The sequence below is a fragment of the Azolla caroliniana genome, unplaced genomic scaffold, assembly GCF_043228905.1.
Source record: "Azolla caroliniana isolate FFs.n. ecotype wild unplaced genomic scaffold, voAzoCaro1.0.p SCAF_8, whole genome shotgun sequence".
Taxonomy (NCBI): Eukaryota; Viridiplantae; Streptophyta; class Polypodiopsida; order Salviniales; family Salviniaceae; genus Azolla; species Azolla caroliniana.
In genome coordinates, this window is record NW_028230443.1 from 18,262,984 (window position 1) to 18,279,455 (window position 16,472).

At 35.3% G+C, this 16,472-nt stretch overlaps 1 protein-coding gene and 2 pseudogenes across 1 annotated transcript; 2 read left to right on the forward strand and 1 right to left on the reverse strand.

Moving 5' to 3' along the window:
• Window positions 1-251: 251 nt before the first annotated feature.
• On the reverse strand, window positions 252-2,258 carry LOC147861221 (OVARIAN TUMOR DOMAIN-containing deubiquitinating enzyme 5 pseudogene; annotated as a pseudogene).
• A 1,414-nt stretch (window positions 2,259-3,672) lies between these two features.
• On the forward strand, window positions 3,673-5,449 carry LOC147861222 (uncharacterized; annotated as a pseudogene).
• Window positions 5,450-9,233: 3,784 nt separating this feature from the next.
• LOC147861223 (acyl-lipid (8-3)-desaturase-like) lies at window positions 9,234-15,688 on the forward strand. The gene is made up of 14 exons (XM_087323950.1): window positions 9,234-9,363; window positions 11,859-12,024; window positions 12,102-12,194; window positions 12,454-12,598; window positions 12,683-12,866; window positions 12,945-13,014; window positions 13,115-13,188; window positions 13,510-13,577; window positions 13,665-13,756; window positions 13,838-13,982; window positions 14,066-14,191; window positions 14,705-14,776; window positions 15,066-15,176; window positions 15,270-15,688. The coding sequence occupies exons 2-14, from the start codon at window positions 11,864-11,866 to the stop codon at window positions 15,348-15,350; spliced, it is 1,422 nt and encodes a 473-aa protein (XP_087180076.1). The 5' UTR covers window positions 9,234-9,363; window positions 11,859-11,863; the 3' UTR covers window positions 15,351-15,688.
• The last annotated feature ends 784 nt before the right edge of the window (window positions 15,689-16,472 follow it).

Here is a 16,472-nt window from a genome sequence, read left to right on the forward strand (position 1 = left end):
TTTCATCTGAAAAAGCTTTTGCATATAATATTGAATGGAGTAGTGGCAAAGGCTTCCTAAGCAATGAATTAGTTCACCATGTTACAAATAGCCTGTCTTTTTTTTGGTATTTTGATAAACAATATAGTTTTCTTGCTATACCATAAGATATAGTAGCTTCACTTTTACAAACTAATGGAATATGCAATGGTTTAACGAGTTTTCTTTTTTTTAAATGAGTTAAATAGCTGAAAACATATGGTTTCCACAATTTCATTCTCATCTAAAGCTACTATCAAATGTCTTTTTACTCTGAGTTGTCTACCAATAAAGGAACAACTGAATTATAGTGTTCTCCAAGCCCGAAAGGATGATGATGATATGAGAGCTGGAAGGTAGAATTCATATTTTTGCCATATTGTTTACCCATTTCAACCTCAGGAAGGTTGCTTGAGTACACAATTATATGCTTTTGTAAAGAGTGTGCAAGAGCATCCAATTCTAGATGTCCTCCCCATGATGTCGTTGACTCAACCTGATGACAATATCTCTCAAATATAGCTTCTTCGTTCTCATTAACATCATTTTCATCAGTATCCCCTACCACAACGAATGGAGCAAAATCTTTGGCATGACTCTGTATATAAGATGTTGTTATCTCTCTAAATTTTTGGAATGAGAATTGTATAGAAGAAGTATCTAGGTAGAATGCTAGTTTATCCTCTAATGCTCTATACAAGCAATGCCCATCCGGCTTCATCTCCTTCAGTGCTAACCCCAGTGGTCGTAGCTTTCCTTCAAGCAATTTGTTTTCCACCATCCAATCATTCACCACATTGTTTTGCTCTTCTTGAATTCTTTGTTCTCTTTCAGCTTCTTGGTTTGCTCTCTTGCCATGCCTTTTCTGGGCTTTTGTTGGTTTTAGTGGTTGAGTTCCAAATGAAGTAGAAATACCACCAAATCTTTTACTAGTCCATCAACAGTAGTATTGCTCTCCTCTTTATTGGCTCCTAATTCTGACAACTCCTTCGCGTGCCTCTCACGCATCTTTGTCTCTTGCTTCAAAATATCTTCTTCCACCTGTCTTTTCTTTGCCTTTTGTTCTGCTTTGCTCCCTTTTGCTGCTGTTTTTTTTAGAGCTATATCTCGGTTTTGAAGTTCTTTGATCTCTTTTTGATGGTGAGACAAGATTTCATCTTGAGAAGAAGATCATGATCACGAAAAAGATGATCATGGCAACGATGATGATGGTCTTCTATATTTCTTGAGTGGCGAATAACATGAATTTTGGAACTAGAGACAATAGAATAGAATTCATTCTTTATCGTTCATAGGAGATGGGGTATTTAGGTTTATTGTGTTTGGGATGTAGTAAACTCATAGCATCCAAATTTTGGCTTCTAAGGATTTTTAGCTAAAATGAGCTAATGATCATGTTCTTTAATGATACAACGATCATTTGGGGTGTATTGCTTAGACAACTCGTGAAAGAATTTAAAAGTTGTTAAATTATAAAGCCTATAACAAAGGTGTTGAGAATCAAGCTCAACATAGTGCAACATGTGAACACACCTTTTGAGAATCCATGATTACTCAAAGGTCAAGAGTCACACCACTACTCTCTACACATTAACTATGTGTCATAGAATCAATTCTATGACACATAACTAATGAGTTACATATTCCCCATGACTATGAGTCTTCACATTCCCCAAGAGAGAGAGAGTGGTTGTTGTAAAGTTAATGAAGAGAGAGGGTGACTCTATATAAAGCACCCTCCTCATACTTCATACTAAGTCGGTTGTGACTCCTTATTATGCTACATTTTGTAATTCTTATTCTACTTGTGAAATATACACCTTCTTCTTGAGTATTCCTTTTTCTATCTATCTTGTGTTCTCTCATCTCTCCGCTAATTCCTCTCACACATACACATAACACACATCTCTTCCGCTACACAAGAATCATACCCGATTCTTTACAAAAGGATTAACCCACATTATTCTATATGAGATTCGAATCTTATTACTCATGGTGTGGATCCATCAATAAGGGCAGAAGTTTGGGAATTTCTTCTTGGTTGTTGTGTAGTAGATAGCACACACTCAGAGTGTGTTGCAATTCGAAAGGCTCATAGATGTCAATCTCTTAACCTTAGCTAATCTCTCATATTTCATACAAAGTCTACATGACCCTTGTTTGTGGAGTTGTGATAGTAACATGCTAATATGGACATATGACTAAGTTTTGGATGCTTGGAGTTGTATGTCATTACTCATATCTTAGAGATTATCCTTTTCGCTTCAAGGTATAATCAACAAAGTATGATCTTTTTGCCAAAGAGAATTATATTCATGTAAAATCTCATTACTCAATAGGTCATAACTAATATGTATGGGTTTAATGATGCTAGTGATTGTTTTGAACTGATGGCATGATCTTTTCTTACATGATCCATTTCTTCTTATTTAGCATAATTATGGCTCCCAAAAGAAAAAATCAATGAACCATTAGTGTAATGTTTGCAAGGAAATCACCTAATGATACAAACGAAATAAATATAAACAATGATTTAAATGAGGATATGGATTTGTTTGGGACTGATTTAGAGAGTTTAACTCAAGAGAGTTGTTCCTCTAAAATAACCAAAGAAAAGCCTAAAAGAAAACTCAGTGATGCATGGAGAGATAAATTCCCATGGATACGATGTGTTATGCAAGGAGAGAAAACATTAATGAAATGTACATGGTGTGAAAAATACGCTAGTCCTGGGCCTTGGGGTGTTGGTTCTGGATGCATTACTTTGCAACTTGATGCAATTTTGACCCATGTTAACTCAAGTGGCCATAAATTATGTGCATCAAAGTGGATATGTGATGTTGAAGGGAAAGCAATGTCCATCCCAAAGCATGTATCACAATTGGATGATATTAACAAAAATAAGGTCATAACAACAATGAAACTCATGTACTTTATTGCAAAAAAAGATTTGTCTATCACTACATACCAAGAATTATGTGATTTGGTTGTGCTACTAGAGGTGCCTAATATGCCTAAGCAACATGATTATATACTAGAGGTTGTGCTACTAGTAGATATGGAGGATATGAATTTTTGGTTGCCTTTGGGAAATATCTTCTAGAAATAAAAAGCTCAAACCTAATAAATTCCCTATACTATTTGATGCTAGATGAAAGTGTTGACAATGGATTAGAGTTGCATCACATTGTGTATGTTACATAATTGCAATGTGGTGGTTGTGGGCCTAAGCAAATTGAATATATGGGTTTGTTGAAAATTCCCAATGGTAAAGGTAGAACTATATATGAACATGTTAAGCATCTATTAGGCGATCGATGCCTCAACATGAACAAGTTGATTGGATTAGGAACTGATGGTGCGTCATCAATGATTGGTAGTGAAATTGGAACGGTAACATTAATGAAAAATGATATCCCAAATTTGGTTGGTGTACATTGTATTGCTCATAGAGAAGCATTGGTTATTTCAGATGTATCTAGGGATATCCCTGAGCTCATTCTTGTAGAAAAAATTGCAAATAAGGTATATGCATGGGCTAACAATAGTACCAAAAGGACACATGAAATTTTGGAGCTCTTGGAACAAATGCAATTGGATGCTCATAGACCCTTACAAATTCATAATATTCGTTGGTTGTCAAGTGGTCAAGTCATGGAAAGATTAGTGAGTATAATGCCTGCAATACTTACTATTTGGAAGAAAGAGAACTTTAACGAGTGGTATAATAAAGCTTGTATCTATAGTGTGCAATTTTGCTTTTGTATGATGGCTTATGCGTTGCATTTGATGAATATTTTGAGCTTGAAACTTCAAAAAGAGAATTTGGATGTAACTTCAATCGGTGCAAAAATTGATATTACTATTTCTAATTTGAGGAGGTCTTTCTTGAGAAATGACACATTTGCGGATGGAACAATGTATTTATCCAAGTTCTTAAGATGTTCTAAAGTTGGGTTTTTGGAAATAGAGGATAAAGATGGCATTACATATAGACATGAACTATACTTCAAACAAATTCCTATGGATAAAGCAAGTCAAAATTATACGAATCCCAATATTGCAAAATCTAAGGGAATGAGGCCATTTATAGATGGATCACTGGAAAGTTGTATTAAACTATCTCAAAATTATGTGCAAAAGATTATTGATGGACTAAATGCAAGATTCCCTAACTTAAGCCTCTTCAATGCAACAAAATTATTCAGCCCATGCCATTATGCAGTTAATGATGATGTGATTAGGGATAGTAAAGCAAAGACATGGTTGGGAATGTTGACTTCTCACTTACAACCAAATGTTGATGTCAGTGCATGTCTTCAAAATTTACATGATGCAAAGGCTTGTGAAATGGAACTCTATAGGTTTGTTGACACTTTACATTTAAATTGTGAAGACTATAAAACTATAATGAAGCTTGGCATATGTTTTGCAAAATGAAGGATTGGCAAGATAGTTTCCCTCATTTGATGAAATTATGGCAAGCTACTTTGGTTATTCTGTCTAGCACAGTTTCGTGTGAGAGAGGGTTCTCTAAGCAAAATCTCATCAAAGAGATGAAAAGAAATTAACTGAATATAAAGCATTTAGATGATTTAATGCGAGTCTCATTGAATGGGCCACACATTGAAGAAATACAAAGGGATCGTGTACATGAAATTTGGAAAGATGCAAAGGATAGAAGGGTATAATATATTGTTTAGTACGAATATTCAATGTATTTACTTTTTGAAGGGCAAATTTTTTGACAAACCGTCATTTGACGGGCAAATTTTTTGGAATATCGTTCTCATGACAAGCAATGTTAGCCGTCAAAAGGCAACACTGGTGTCAAGTCCCTCTTTTAATGTCCCTTTTTATAGTCCCTCTTTTAATGTCTCTTTTTATTGTCAAGTCCATTTTTTTATCCTAAGAAACTAAAAAAGGAGGGAGTTCTTGTACTCTTTTTATTTTTATTTTTTGGGTTAAACAAATACTTGACTATGCATTTGTATGCGTATTCATTTGCATTTAAATGGGAACCCCCACGAATGCGAATATGTTAATCTATGGTTATATGTAAGTCTATTTTTTGTTAATTTGTATGAAATAACAAAATCAAAATTTAGCCCATTAGCAAAAAATACAAATAACACATTTTTTGGAAAAAAAAAATACAAATAACACAATTTTAATGCATCACAAAAAAACTTTAGAACATCATAAGAGTTAAATATCATAATAAAGTGACATGTAATAATTAGTAGGCTATAAAAACCGATTAAATCACAAAACTTTAACTTTCATCACTTAGATAAATTACATTGTAAAAGCAAAAATTGATTCTTTATGCAATTACATATTTGATCAATAATTGTCTTAATTTCTTAATTGAAAATCTTGAAATATCTAGACAAAGGTTCTCAAATATTTTAAGAAACTTACAATTTAAGACCCTTATATGTTCGGAATCGGCTACACCACTTGGCGAGATCAATGTTGTTATTCTACAAGCGACACAAATCCATTAAGAAATTATTTATACACAAATGTAGACTTTTCATGGTATAACCAACCTAAGCAATTGAAACATGTTATCATAATAAAAGAAAGATGAAACCTTAATTACTTGTTTTGAAACCTCATGATGTCTAATTAAACTTTTTGGAGAGTTTAAATTTGCATATCTTGTAACCACAAGCCCCTCTCAAATGTCAAACGTACTTCATCATTTGTGTGCCATCATCACCACCACCATACCATCTAGTAAAGTTTCTTTACAACAAGGCTACAAACCTAGTGGGCTCCCTTTGTATGAGTACAATATTTTAATAGCAACAATCCTAAAGGACCATTTCAGAACCCCCAATGTATATGGCATAATGTTTGGTAGCCATGATTGCATGATGGTCTCTTACTCCACAACATTTCCCTTAACAAATTTAAAAAAGTCTTTGTGTGCTTTTGAGCACAACATCGTTGTACAACAATATATTTTTATGGGTTTTCATCTCATCTCGAGGGTTCCACTACCAATATAGGCATTACTAAAAACAGTTCTCATTTAAAATTTTAAATACCCTCTTTCACATGCTACATATTTGTGTGTTACCATTCATAAAAAGACATTTAAAAAATATGTTATGTGGAACTTCAATGATAGATTGAGTCTTACATAAAGTGTGAACTTGCCTCCATGTGCTTATTATATAGATGGAATACTTCTGAATGTTAGAACCTACACCAATGTTGTCTCTCCACGAAGACAGGACCCCAACTCCTAAATTATCTATTGAAATCACATTGTTCCATACATCAATTTGTAGTGTATGAGATGAAGAATGTTGGCTAGTTTTTATTGATCCTTCATAGTATTTTAGATCATAGCAATTCATCAAATAATTAATCACAATCTTTTCCTCATATTTTATCCTCATCAAAATCACGGCCCTTCACAAAATGAAACTATGTTAGAACCCTGCCCAAAGTAGTGTCTTTCTATGTTTGAGTGGCATATATTCAACACCCATGTTGTAAACACAATGCTTGACCCAACATTGCACAAATATAAATCATTCCACTATGATAATGAGTAGCTAATTTGGAGCCTACCCACCTTGTTTAGAAAATATATTATTATTTAACAACTACATCCACAATATATAATATAGTCGAACAACTTCAACACCTCTTTAGAACTTGGCATGACATGTAGGTTAGGCAAAATGAATAAAAATTCTAACATGCAACATAACTAGTTTGGTTTATAGGGTGCTTAAAATGGTGCTTTTGGACCCTCCTACACTAATTGTTCTACACCTTAAGAGCACACGTTATAACACTAGTCTTTAATGCAAATTATTTTGGGACGTTACTGTTGCACTATTAGCCTCTTTAGCACCCGAACACTTTTCTTCCACGTGACCTTTTTGAGAGCACATGGATGTATGTCAACATAACAACTTTTGACCACATGAGCACTTAAGACAATGTTCATTCATTTAACTACCAAATAATAACATTCATTTAACCACCAAATAAACACCATTTGTTTAATCACCAAATAACACCATTCTTCATCTTGGAGTGTTTTTGGAACCTAATGCACAATTAGCCACTACACAATGTCTATTTTTTAGTTTTGCGATGACAAGCATTCTAAAGAAACGCATGTGAAGGCCCGAGTAACAATTGTCTTCGACAAAGAGCACATAATTCAATGTGCATATATCACAGTTCTTCGACCTTGAGTGGTTTTTTTTTTTTTTTGGGGGGGGGGGGGGTGCTTGCTACAACGTCTTGGAGCCCTTGAAATGACAAACGTAGAAAGAACAAACACTTGTTAGGTAGCCTACATGTACAGAGCACTAGTTCTTCAAATTGGAAGTGCTTCTTCGACGAGCAAGTCAACTTCCGTCTATGGGGCATGCTTAGTATTATCGTGTATACGAGGCCATCCCATTCAGCTTTACGACACCTCATGGGTACCGTTCGGTAACCGCAATATGAGAACATCCCATATGTTCCATGTTCTTGTATTGGACAGCCTCACAACACGTCGTGGATGCCTCTGTCCCTCCCATTGGGTAACCTTGAGACAAGACCATCCCATCTAATCCGTGTTCCTATAGTGGATGACTTTCACAGCACCCAGAGGGTGCCTCCATCCCTTCCCATCAGGCCATCGGGGACACACCAACAACACTCGAGACCTACAAGAACATGCTCTCTCTCTCTCTCTCTCTCTCTCTCTCTATAAACAAGTTCGAGAATATGAGTATCACACTTTGATACAATGCTCTCTTCCTTTGATCATATTCGACCATGCTTTCTACACATCTTCGACCAAGCCCAATCCTTTCACGAATTTCTTTCACAACCACAATGTGCACACCCGATTGCAACATTCATCGATAAAGTTCTTGAACATCGAGAGTCGCTACTCACTCTCAAATGTAGTCAATGAAATGTAATATTTTTTGTCTCATTAGGTCATATTTGACTTCTGAAGACAATAATAGAATCTATCTATGTTTGAAACTAATGTAATTTTTCAAGAACAAGGGGAGACAATAAATGTGGACACACCTACGCCACTCGGCCTCTCTCTTCATGAAGCGGAAATGCAAAGAACAACCAAACGCCCTCGGATGTTGGGCTTCAAAGCAACTCGACGCGGAGTAGAAATGATTAAGAAGATAAGGGAAAGTGGGCTACGCCGCCTATAAGAATGGGCGTGGTTCGGTTTGGTTTCCTGGCCTTGAAACCAAACCAAACCATTTATTTATATTAAAAACCAAACCAAACTATTTTAATTTTATGAAGCCATTTAAATTGAACCGTTTAGAACCGAACCGTTTATGAAAATTTTAGAACCAAACCAAATTTATAAACCAATAAACCTATAAACCTTTAAATCTTCAAAACTTTTAAACTTTTAAATCTTTAAACCATAAACCAAACCACATAAGCTGAAACTGCTAAACCGCTAAACCGTGAAATTCAAAACCAAACCGAACCGAACCCGCTAAACCATGAAATTCAAAACCGAACTGAATCGAAACCAAACCGGATCATAATATTTGAAACCAAACCAAACAGTTTATTTATCTTTAAACCAATAAACCGTTAAGCCATGGCTTAACGGTTCGGTTCGGTTTGAAGCTAAAATTGTGCCCATTGCTAGCCGCCTAGAAGCTATGGTTGGGGTACCTCTTACATTGGGACCACAAGCCACATCCACACTGAAACCCTTTGACCTCCCACTTCTTGTCGAGAGACTTGGATGGAAATGGAACTAGGCCTAGTATAAAGCCATTTCCTTATAGAACATGTTTATTTCTTACTAGAACCATTTAGCTTAAGCTTTATTTTATTTTATTTTGTTTTTATTTTTTCTTTCGACGAATGGGTAAATACCCCCCCCCCCCCCCCCCCCCCTTTTTTGTTGTCCAAAAAAACTCCTTCCATTAGTTATAAAATTTTACAAATGAGATTATTATGTACAAATCCCTGCAGGGACCGTACAAAATTGTCTCATGGGCCAATTTTGGCCGTAGAAGACGTTAATATATCTTTCTTTCTCTTGTCTTTGGGCCTCAAGTGGTCCAAAAGGACAAGAATATTATTATTATGGATTCCCTTATACATACTATGTATGTATGTACTTACATACTTTACTTCTACTATTCACTACATACATTACATACATTTAACATACACACATATTTACTTACCATTTCTAACAGTTTCCACTCATATTTATTTGCACTTTCCTTCGCGTCATTCCTTCTTCTTGTGGCTATGGTGGCGTGCCTCCTTCGATTCCTGCACTCGCATTCCTAGTCTCGCCTCTGGTTCTCCCAGGTAGACTCTCTCTGTCTGTCTCTATCTTTCTCTTTGGTTCTCTGGACATACATTCCTTGACCACACGTATACGTTGTATTGATACCATTACATCGACGTTAAACATTTAAAGTGGGAACCAGAAATACATTTTTGTGTATACATACATATACATATATATCCATTCATATGCATGTGTGTATCTGTTCGTGTGGACATTGTTTCAGATCGGTTTTCTGATACGAGTTCTGAAAGAGAGACAGATGATGATGACTATATCCAATACATTAGGTTTTGTACATTTCTTGATCATTCGGACTTTATAAGGAGGATTTTGCTTCACCGTGGGTTTAGAAAATATATTATATTTTATGTGTGTCTGAAAATTCTATAACAGCTTCATTATATCTTGAACTAGAAGATGCTTCCATGTGTATAATTTTCTTATTGATGGAGTTGACGAAAAATTCTGAGATAAAGGGAATCCTATCAAAAACAATTTGTTGTATATTGCTTACTAGTCTGTATCTTTATCCATTACCAGGAGAAATTTGCGTCATCTTTGAGTTTGGAAACACATATGTGTGTTTATGTGTCGAATCTTAGTAGATGAATATTCACAACAAAGTCTGAGAGAGGAAAATGATAGGATCAAAGCCCCATAATCAGGAGAAAATTTCCTTCTATTTGAATTCAGAAATATGCGAATTTCAAACAAAGAAAGAGAATCAGATCAACGCATTTGCTTTTACCAATGTATATAGAAACCGTATAGAGATTAAATCAAGGAAAGAAGATCAGATCAAGCCATTTGCTTGCCGATGTACATACTCGCCATACAGGCTTTGACAATTATCAGAAGAAATTTTCTTGTATTTCTGTGTCAGGAAGTTTATGGAAAAGTTCAATAGAAGGCATTTACAAGTCTACGGGAATAGGGGGGATCACATCAATGCATTATCATTTTTTCCTTTTTCATTTTTGTATATTATTTTTCCATACTCTCCATACAACATTTGGCTGTTATTAGAAGAATTTTGCTTCACGTTTGAAATACAAGTTTTCTTTTTGTGCGGCAAATTGGTTTTGGAACTAGAACAAAAGTCTGAGAGAAAGAAGATAAATTTTTATTAGAAAAATAATGAGGCCATTGGCTGGAATTTACAATGCTGGCCAAATTGGCCTAGAAAGACCAAACAATAGATTACATCTGAAGATGTTGCCATTGGCTGGAATTTACAACAAACCAAAATGAAGATAAATTTTAGATTAGAAAAATAATGTGGCCATCGGCTGGAATTTACAATGCTGGCCAAATTGGCCTAGAAAGACCAAAATGAATGTAATGAAGTAAATGGAAATAAAAGGGACTAACAAATCCGGTCATCTATACATGCAAGATTTTCAAGGAAGATAGATTGTAATTTTTCTTCGAAACTTCTCTACCATACATCAATCCAGAATGTAGAGATCTCTGACATGAGGGAACCACCTAAAAGGAAAAGAGGGATGATTTTCAGCGAGCAGCTATTGAGGGATGATGTTCAGCAGACAGAGAGTAGAGACGCAGATTTTTGGGTGTACCCAACCGCCTTGATTGGTACACAAGAAAAAAGGTTATTATATTAGGTAACCCTACAAAGAAAGAGGTGTGTTAACATTACAAAAGGAGGCGTCCTGTCCAGGTGAACAATGTGTTCACATATACGAATAATTACCTAATTTGTGAACTACGGGCCTTTACACCTAACACCACCAGCAGTGGCAGGACATAGTGGTCTGTATATGTTGTTGACAAGTGTGGTGAGAATGTGGTCCACGAGGCCAGGGCCTATGTGCACGACAAATTGCTATTGCTTGATATGTTGTAACCCCTTTGCATTGTCCTGGTTGGGAGTCCACATGCGTGGTCCTTGATGGACTTGTAGCACGAGTAGGAGTGAGGAGGCTTAAGAAAGTTGTTATTGCTCTTTGTTGACGAGCTTGTGTGGTTGTATCGTTGTCTTTCAACTTCTCTATATATCTCTTGAGTTCTAGCAAGAATGTCTCAAGCATGGTTGGTTGTCACCTTCCATAGTGGGCCAAACCCTTGGTTAAAGAGGCAATAGTATATCCCTCTTATTTTGATAAAGAATCAACACAGTGTCATTGTTCTGTCTTATCCATCTATGCTATCAATGTGATACTAAATCTTGTTTTCCCCAAGGAATTATTGATTCTCTTTGATTTTGCGTGCTCTTTATTTCATTGTTGCCACTTATCTGTGCATTACATGAATGCTGATACTGGATTATATGGAGTTATGGAAGAAGATAAGTTCATTTGATTTCATTGGGATACTGTTTCTGTGCATGCTTTGTCAATGCTCTTATCATCATCATCCATGGTGTTATGATAAATTTTTTTATTTGATGGAAAAAAAACAGCACATGTTGATGTAGCTGTCATACCTCATCTATGCAACCTATATACGAATCCTATACTAAAATCATGTTTTTATCTTGTTTAACTTTTAGACGGAATGTCCCCTTCTTTACCTATGGATGATGCAGCAATGGTTCAGAACAATACTGATATTAAACTGAAGAACATATTTTATAGTGCTCCAGATGTCCGCATACATAATAAGCCGGATGATTGCTGGCTTATCATTCGTGGAAGGGTTTATGATGTAACTTCATGGTTAGTTTTTTCTCTCTCATGTATCCTTAATTCCTGCATTTGGTATATAAATTGATATCTTACTTTACATTTATTAGGGTTCCACATCATCCTGGAGGCAGTCTCATCTATGTGAATGCTGGGAAGGACTCTACACAGCTATTTGATTCTTATCATCCACTCATTGTCAGGTATCTGGAACCAAAATCCAAGACAGAAGGAATTGTGAATTTATTGGATTATTGAGTTCTGCTGACTTATAATATTGGCTTAATCAAACTTCCACTGTTGAATTAAAACTAACTTGCAGGTATCTCAAAGCACCAAAGGTTTGTGATTTTGAAATGTTACTTTTATTGGACTATTGAAGCTTCATATGTTCTAGTGTGTGCTAGAAATGTTTAAAGTTATTATCCAGACTAGTGTTGCAACTGTTTCTACTTCTCTCAGAGAAATGCTGGAGCGATTTTGCATTGGGGAACTTAAACAAGATGAATCTTCAGAATACATGTCCATAGATTATCAGGATTCTGGAAAAGAAGACTTTTATATAACCCTGAAGAGGCGTGTGGAGAACCATCTCAGAAAGATGAAGGTTTGCAAATCATCTCTGCGCTGTTGTTTATTAGTATATGTTTCTTGTTCCATTTGACATTTTCAAGTGCGTCTATTTTTTCAGGTTAACCCGAGAGTTCACCCTCACATGTTCCTCAAGTCCTTCATTATACTTGCCTCATACTTCTTCAGTTACTACTTTACGTTCTACTGGAATGGAAGTTTTTTGCTATCCATCATCTTTGCACTTATGACAGGATTTTTGGCTGCAGAAGTTGGTGTCTCCATCCAACATGATGCTAATCATGGTATATTAATTATGAAATTCAAAATTATTGACATATATTTTCAGATTTTATATTAGGAATACATGTATGATAACGCAGGTGCCTATTCAAATATGAAAGGGCTAGGATACCTCATGAGTGCTTCTTTAGATCTTGTCGGGGCAAGCAGGTTTATACCACATTTTCATTCTGTATTATTGTTTTTTCAAGCTTTTCGGATATCCATTTCTCAGGGGCTATAGATGTAATAATGTTGTTTCTTTCTACAGCTTTATGTGGAGGCAGCAACATGTAGTTGGTCATCATTGTTATACAAATATGAATGGTTATGATCCTGATATAAGTGAGTGTTGTCTATCGAGATGCACCACTCAAGTTTCTCTGTAATACAAACCATAATCATCAATGCAAAATACTGAAATACTCCTTCACTTATTGGGTATTTACCTGAAGAACCATAAATATTCCAAATATTACAAGAACTCCGTGCTAGTACAAAATTTACCATTGCACAGGTCTAGTCGTTTTTGGGAATTTATAGTTATTCTGGTATATACCTAACAAGTTAGGAATATTTTGGTGCTTTTCGGGTGCTCCATTGTGCATGCTTTTTCCTGCTAAATTTCGGTACTGATTTGCTTGTTTTTGTTTTTTCTTCAATCAGGAGTTAAAGATCCTGATCTGCGAAGGGTTACTACAGAACAACCAAGGCGGAAGTACCACTATTTTCAGGTATTTTTGATAACAATACAAATTTATTATTCTTGTTTCAACATTTAATAAAAGAATCTAACTACCAAATCTGTGTGGTTTTTGCAGCATTGGTATCTTGCATGTCTTTATGGTCTTCTAGCACTTAAAAGTGTCTTTGTGGATGATTTTGTTGCTTACAAGGCAAAGTCAATTGGAAGGTAAGCCATCTATAATTTATAATAAAACATTATTATATGCTGTTGTTCTCCTTAGTAACTGTGTTTGTGTGTGTTTTAAAGTGTCAAGATCGCAGATCTGACAAGCCTGGAAACCTATATCTTTTGGGGAGGGAAGCTAATATATGCATTCTACATGCTTCTATTACCGACCATATTCAGTTGCCATAGTCTTCGTGATGTTTTTATACTATATATAATCAGTCAGGTTAACTCTACAGTACATATATACATTAATTTTTTTAATTAAAGAAGCATGTCCACCAATCTTATTTTCGTGCACCTGTGTAGCTAGTTACTGGCTGGATGCTAGCGTTGATGTTTCAAGTGGCACATGTGGTCGAAGAAGTTGCATTTCCAGTTTTAGAAAAGGGTGATCAATTTTCCAAAGTATCTCAAGGCTGGGCAGCTTTACAGGTACAAAGTCTAGTAGCTCATTGTTATTGGTTATCTTGATGATGTTTATTTAAACTCACATTATTACAGTTTGTTTTACATGCAACTCATTTTTTTGGTTTTCTTGATATAGGATAGAGATTAAATGAAGTTTTTGATTCCATATTCCATTCATCTTTTCATGATTTTAAATCGATAATGATCATGATTCACAAAGATGATCCAAGTTTGTCATGTATGGAAAGTATCAACTTTCATACAGTCACATGGGTCTGATTTGTTTCAGGATGTCATTGTCTTGATTTTCCTGATGAGGAGTGTAGTTTGTCAGGAGTTTAGCTTAAAGCAGCTTTGATTATGTGTTACATGACCTTTCTGATGAATGTCAATCAGTAGCAGTGATGGTTCACAGATTGTTTATAAAGTTTAAGACACGTTCAAAGCGTCTTAAAGTTTCAATATGCTTTGCATTTTCAATGTTCAGTCATCATAAGCCAACTTCTGTATTGATTTTTCTCTGTTGCGTCATTTCAGGTGAGCACAACATGCAACTTTTGTACTGATTCTCTTTTCTGGACTCACATTAGTGGAGGGCTCAATTTCCAGGTAACCATAATGCCACTTGGTCCTCAAAAGGACATTTTTCTTTTATAATGATTATTCGATGATAATCTCAAATAGTTCCAATTGATAACCCTGAATAAATGAAGGACTGCATTCTGAAATGGCCTGACTTGGGTTATTTGGGGGAGAAAACAAAAACTTAGGGGTGTGTGGGGAAAGGAAAAAAATCCAGGGTATTTAATAATTTTTTGCAATCAATAATGTAAAAGTTTCTTTTTGTTTTGGACAATGCATAAAAAATACGGCTCATTCTAATGGAATCCTTCTGCAGATTGAACATCATTTATTTCCTGGGATGTGTCATCTTTACTACTCAAGTATACAATCAATAGTAAAGGAAACCTGCAAAGAGTTCAACATCCCATACAATTGCTTTCCTACAGTATGTGCTCTTGAACTATATCTACTTCATATACTAGGTCTCTTACTACTGAACCTTGTAATAATTAAACTTTTCAAATGCTTTATGATGTAGTTTGGGGCAGCTCTGAAAGCACATTTCAATTACCTCAAGAAAATTGGAAGAGAAGACTTCAAACTTCGCTTGGATGGTTGAATAATTGGTATCAGAACCTCTTAGATGGCTCATATGTGCATTTAATCTCAAATCAATTTTCACTTATATGCATGTAGTCATTACTTGAACTCGGCTCTCTTTCGCTTTCTCAAGGCTGGGTAAAGTTAGTCCTGAGAATCTTATTTGATTACGGAATATTTCACACACCTCTTTGATTTTGACAGTACCCATTTGCAGATATAAGGTTTCATGTGTTCACAGAGGGTGCTCTTTCATCATTCTTTTGCAAGATTATTATTTGCATTGACCTATATGCATATACAGCTGGTTTAATGTATCGCTATGTTTCTTTAAATTCTTCTCTTCCATTCTAGCCACTTTACTTGTAGATACGTATGTCATCTGAGTACCAATGAGTGAATATACAATTAGTTCTGTTCCAATTTATGGATATTTGCCCCTTCAGAGTGCTTAAGAATGGATTTACAATTTCACTCATGTTTTGAAAATTTGATGCATATTGGTAGTTCCCTTTCGATATTTGTGGGTATGTGTGCTAGAAATCTCCTCTTTTGTATAGTTTTGTCATTCCTTGCTTTCATTGTTTCATAATACTTTCATTAATATGTTTTATGGATGTCAAAACATCGCAAACTAAGAGTGCGCAAGTTCCTTTAAGATGCAATTAACATGGACAAATTTGATGGATCGAAATGCCTGTGATGTGGACAGTTTCAAATATATGCAATCTGACAAAAAGGTACATTGATTTATTGAAGCATGTGGTATCTTTCAACCAAACGCAACCTGCAGGCATTATTAGTCTATGAACACGAGAAGATTCCGTAGTTGTCAAAAATGCTAACGAGTACATGCCCAAAACTTGTCAAGGCTTAGTTTGTCTCTCTATTTGCTTGGGTGGTTTCATTTCCCACTGTTGCTGTGTAGATTAATGCTTCTGAATTGATATATGCTTCAATGTTTCTGAATTATAGTAACTTTCTTGATGATTACTTATTTGATTACTCTTGACGAATTTGCAATTTTCAGAGGCACAATATGATATTGGATTGCTTACTAATAACATTGCATTAAAATTTAAATGGTATGCACATGACATCTCCGGTGAGTATTAATTACATCTAAACACTCTCAATCCTT

Coding starts and splice junctions, on each gene's coding strand:
- LOC147861223 (XM_087323950.1), top strand. CDS start 11,864: ATGTCCCCTTCTTTACCTATGGATGATGCAGCAATGGTTCAGAACAAT. Junction 13,015..13,114: donor GATCTTGTCGGGGCAAGCAG/GTTTATACCACA, acceptor TTCTTTCTACAG/CTTTATGTGGAGGCAGCAAC. Junction 13,578..13,664: donor GGAAGTACCACTATTTTCAG/GTATTTTTGATA, acceptor TGGTTTTTGCAG/CATTGGTATCTTGCATGTCT.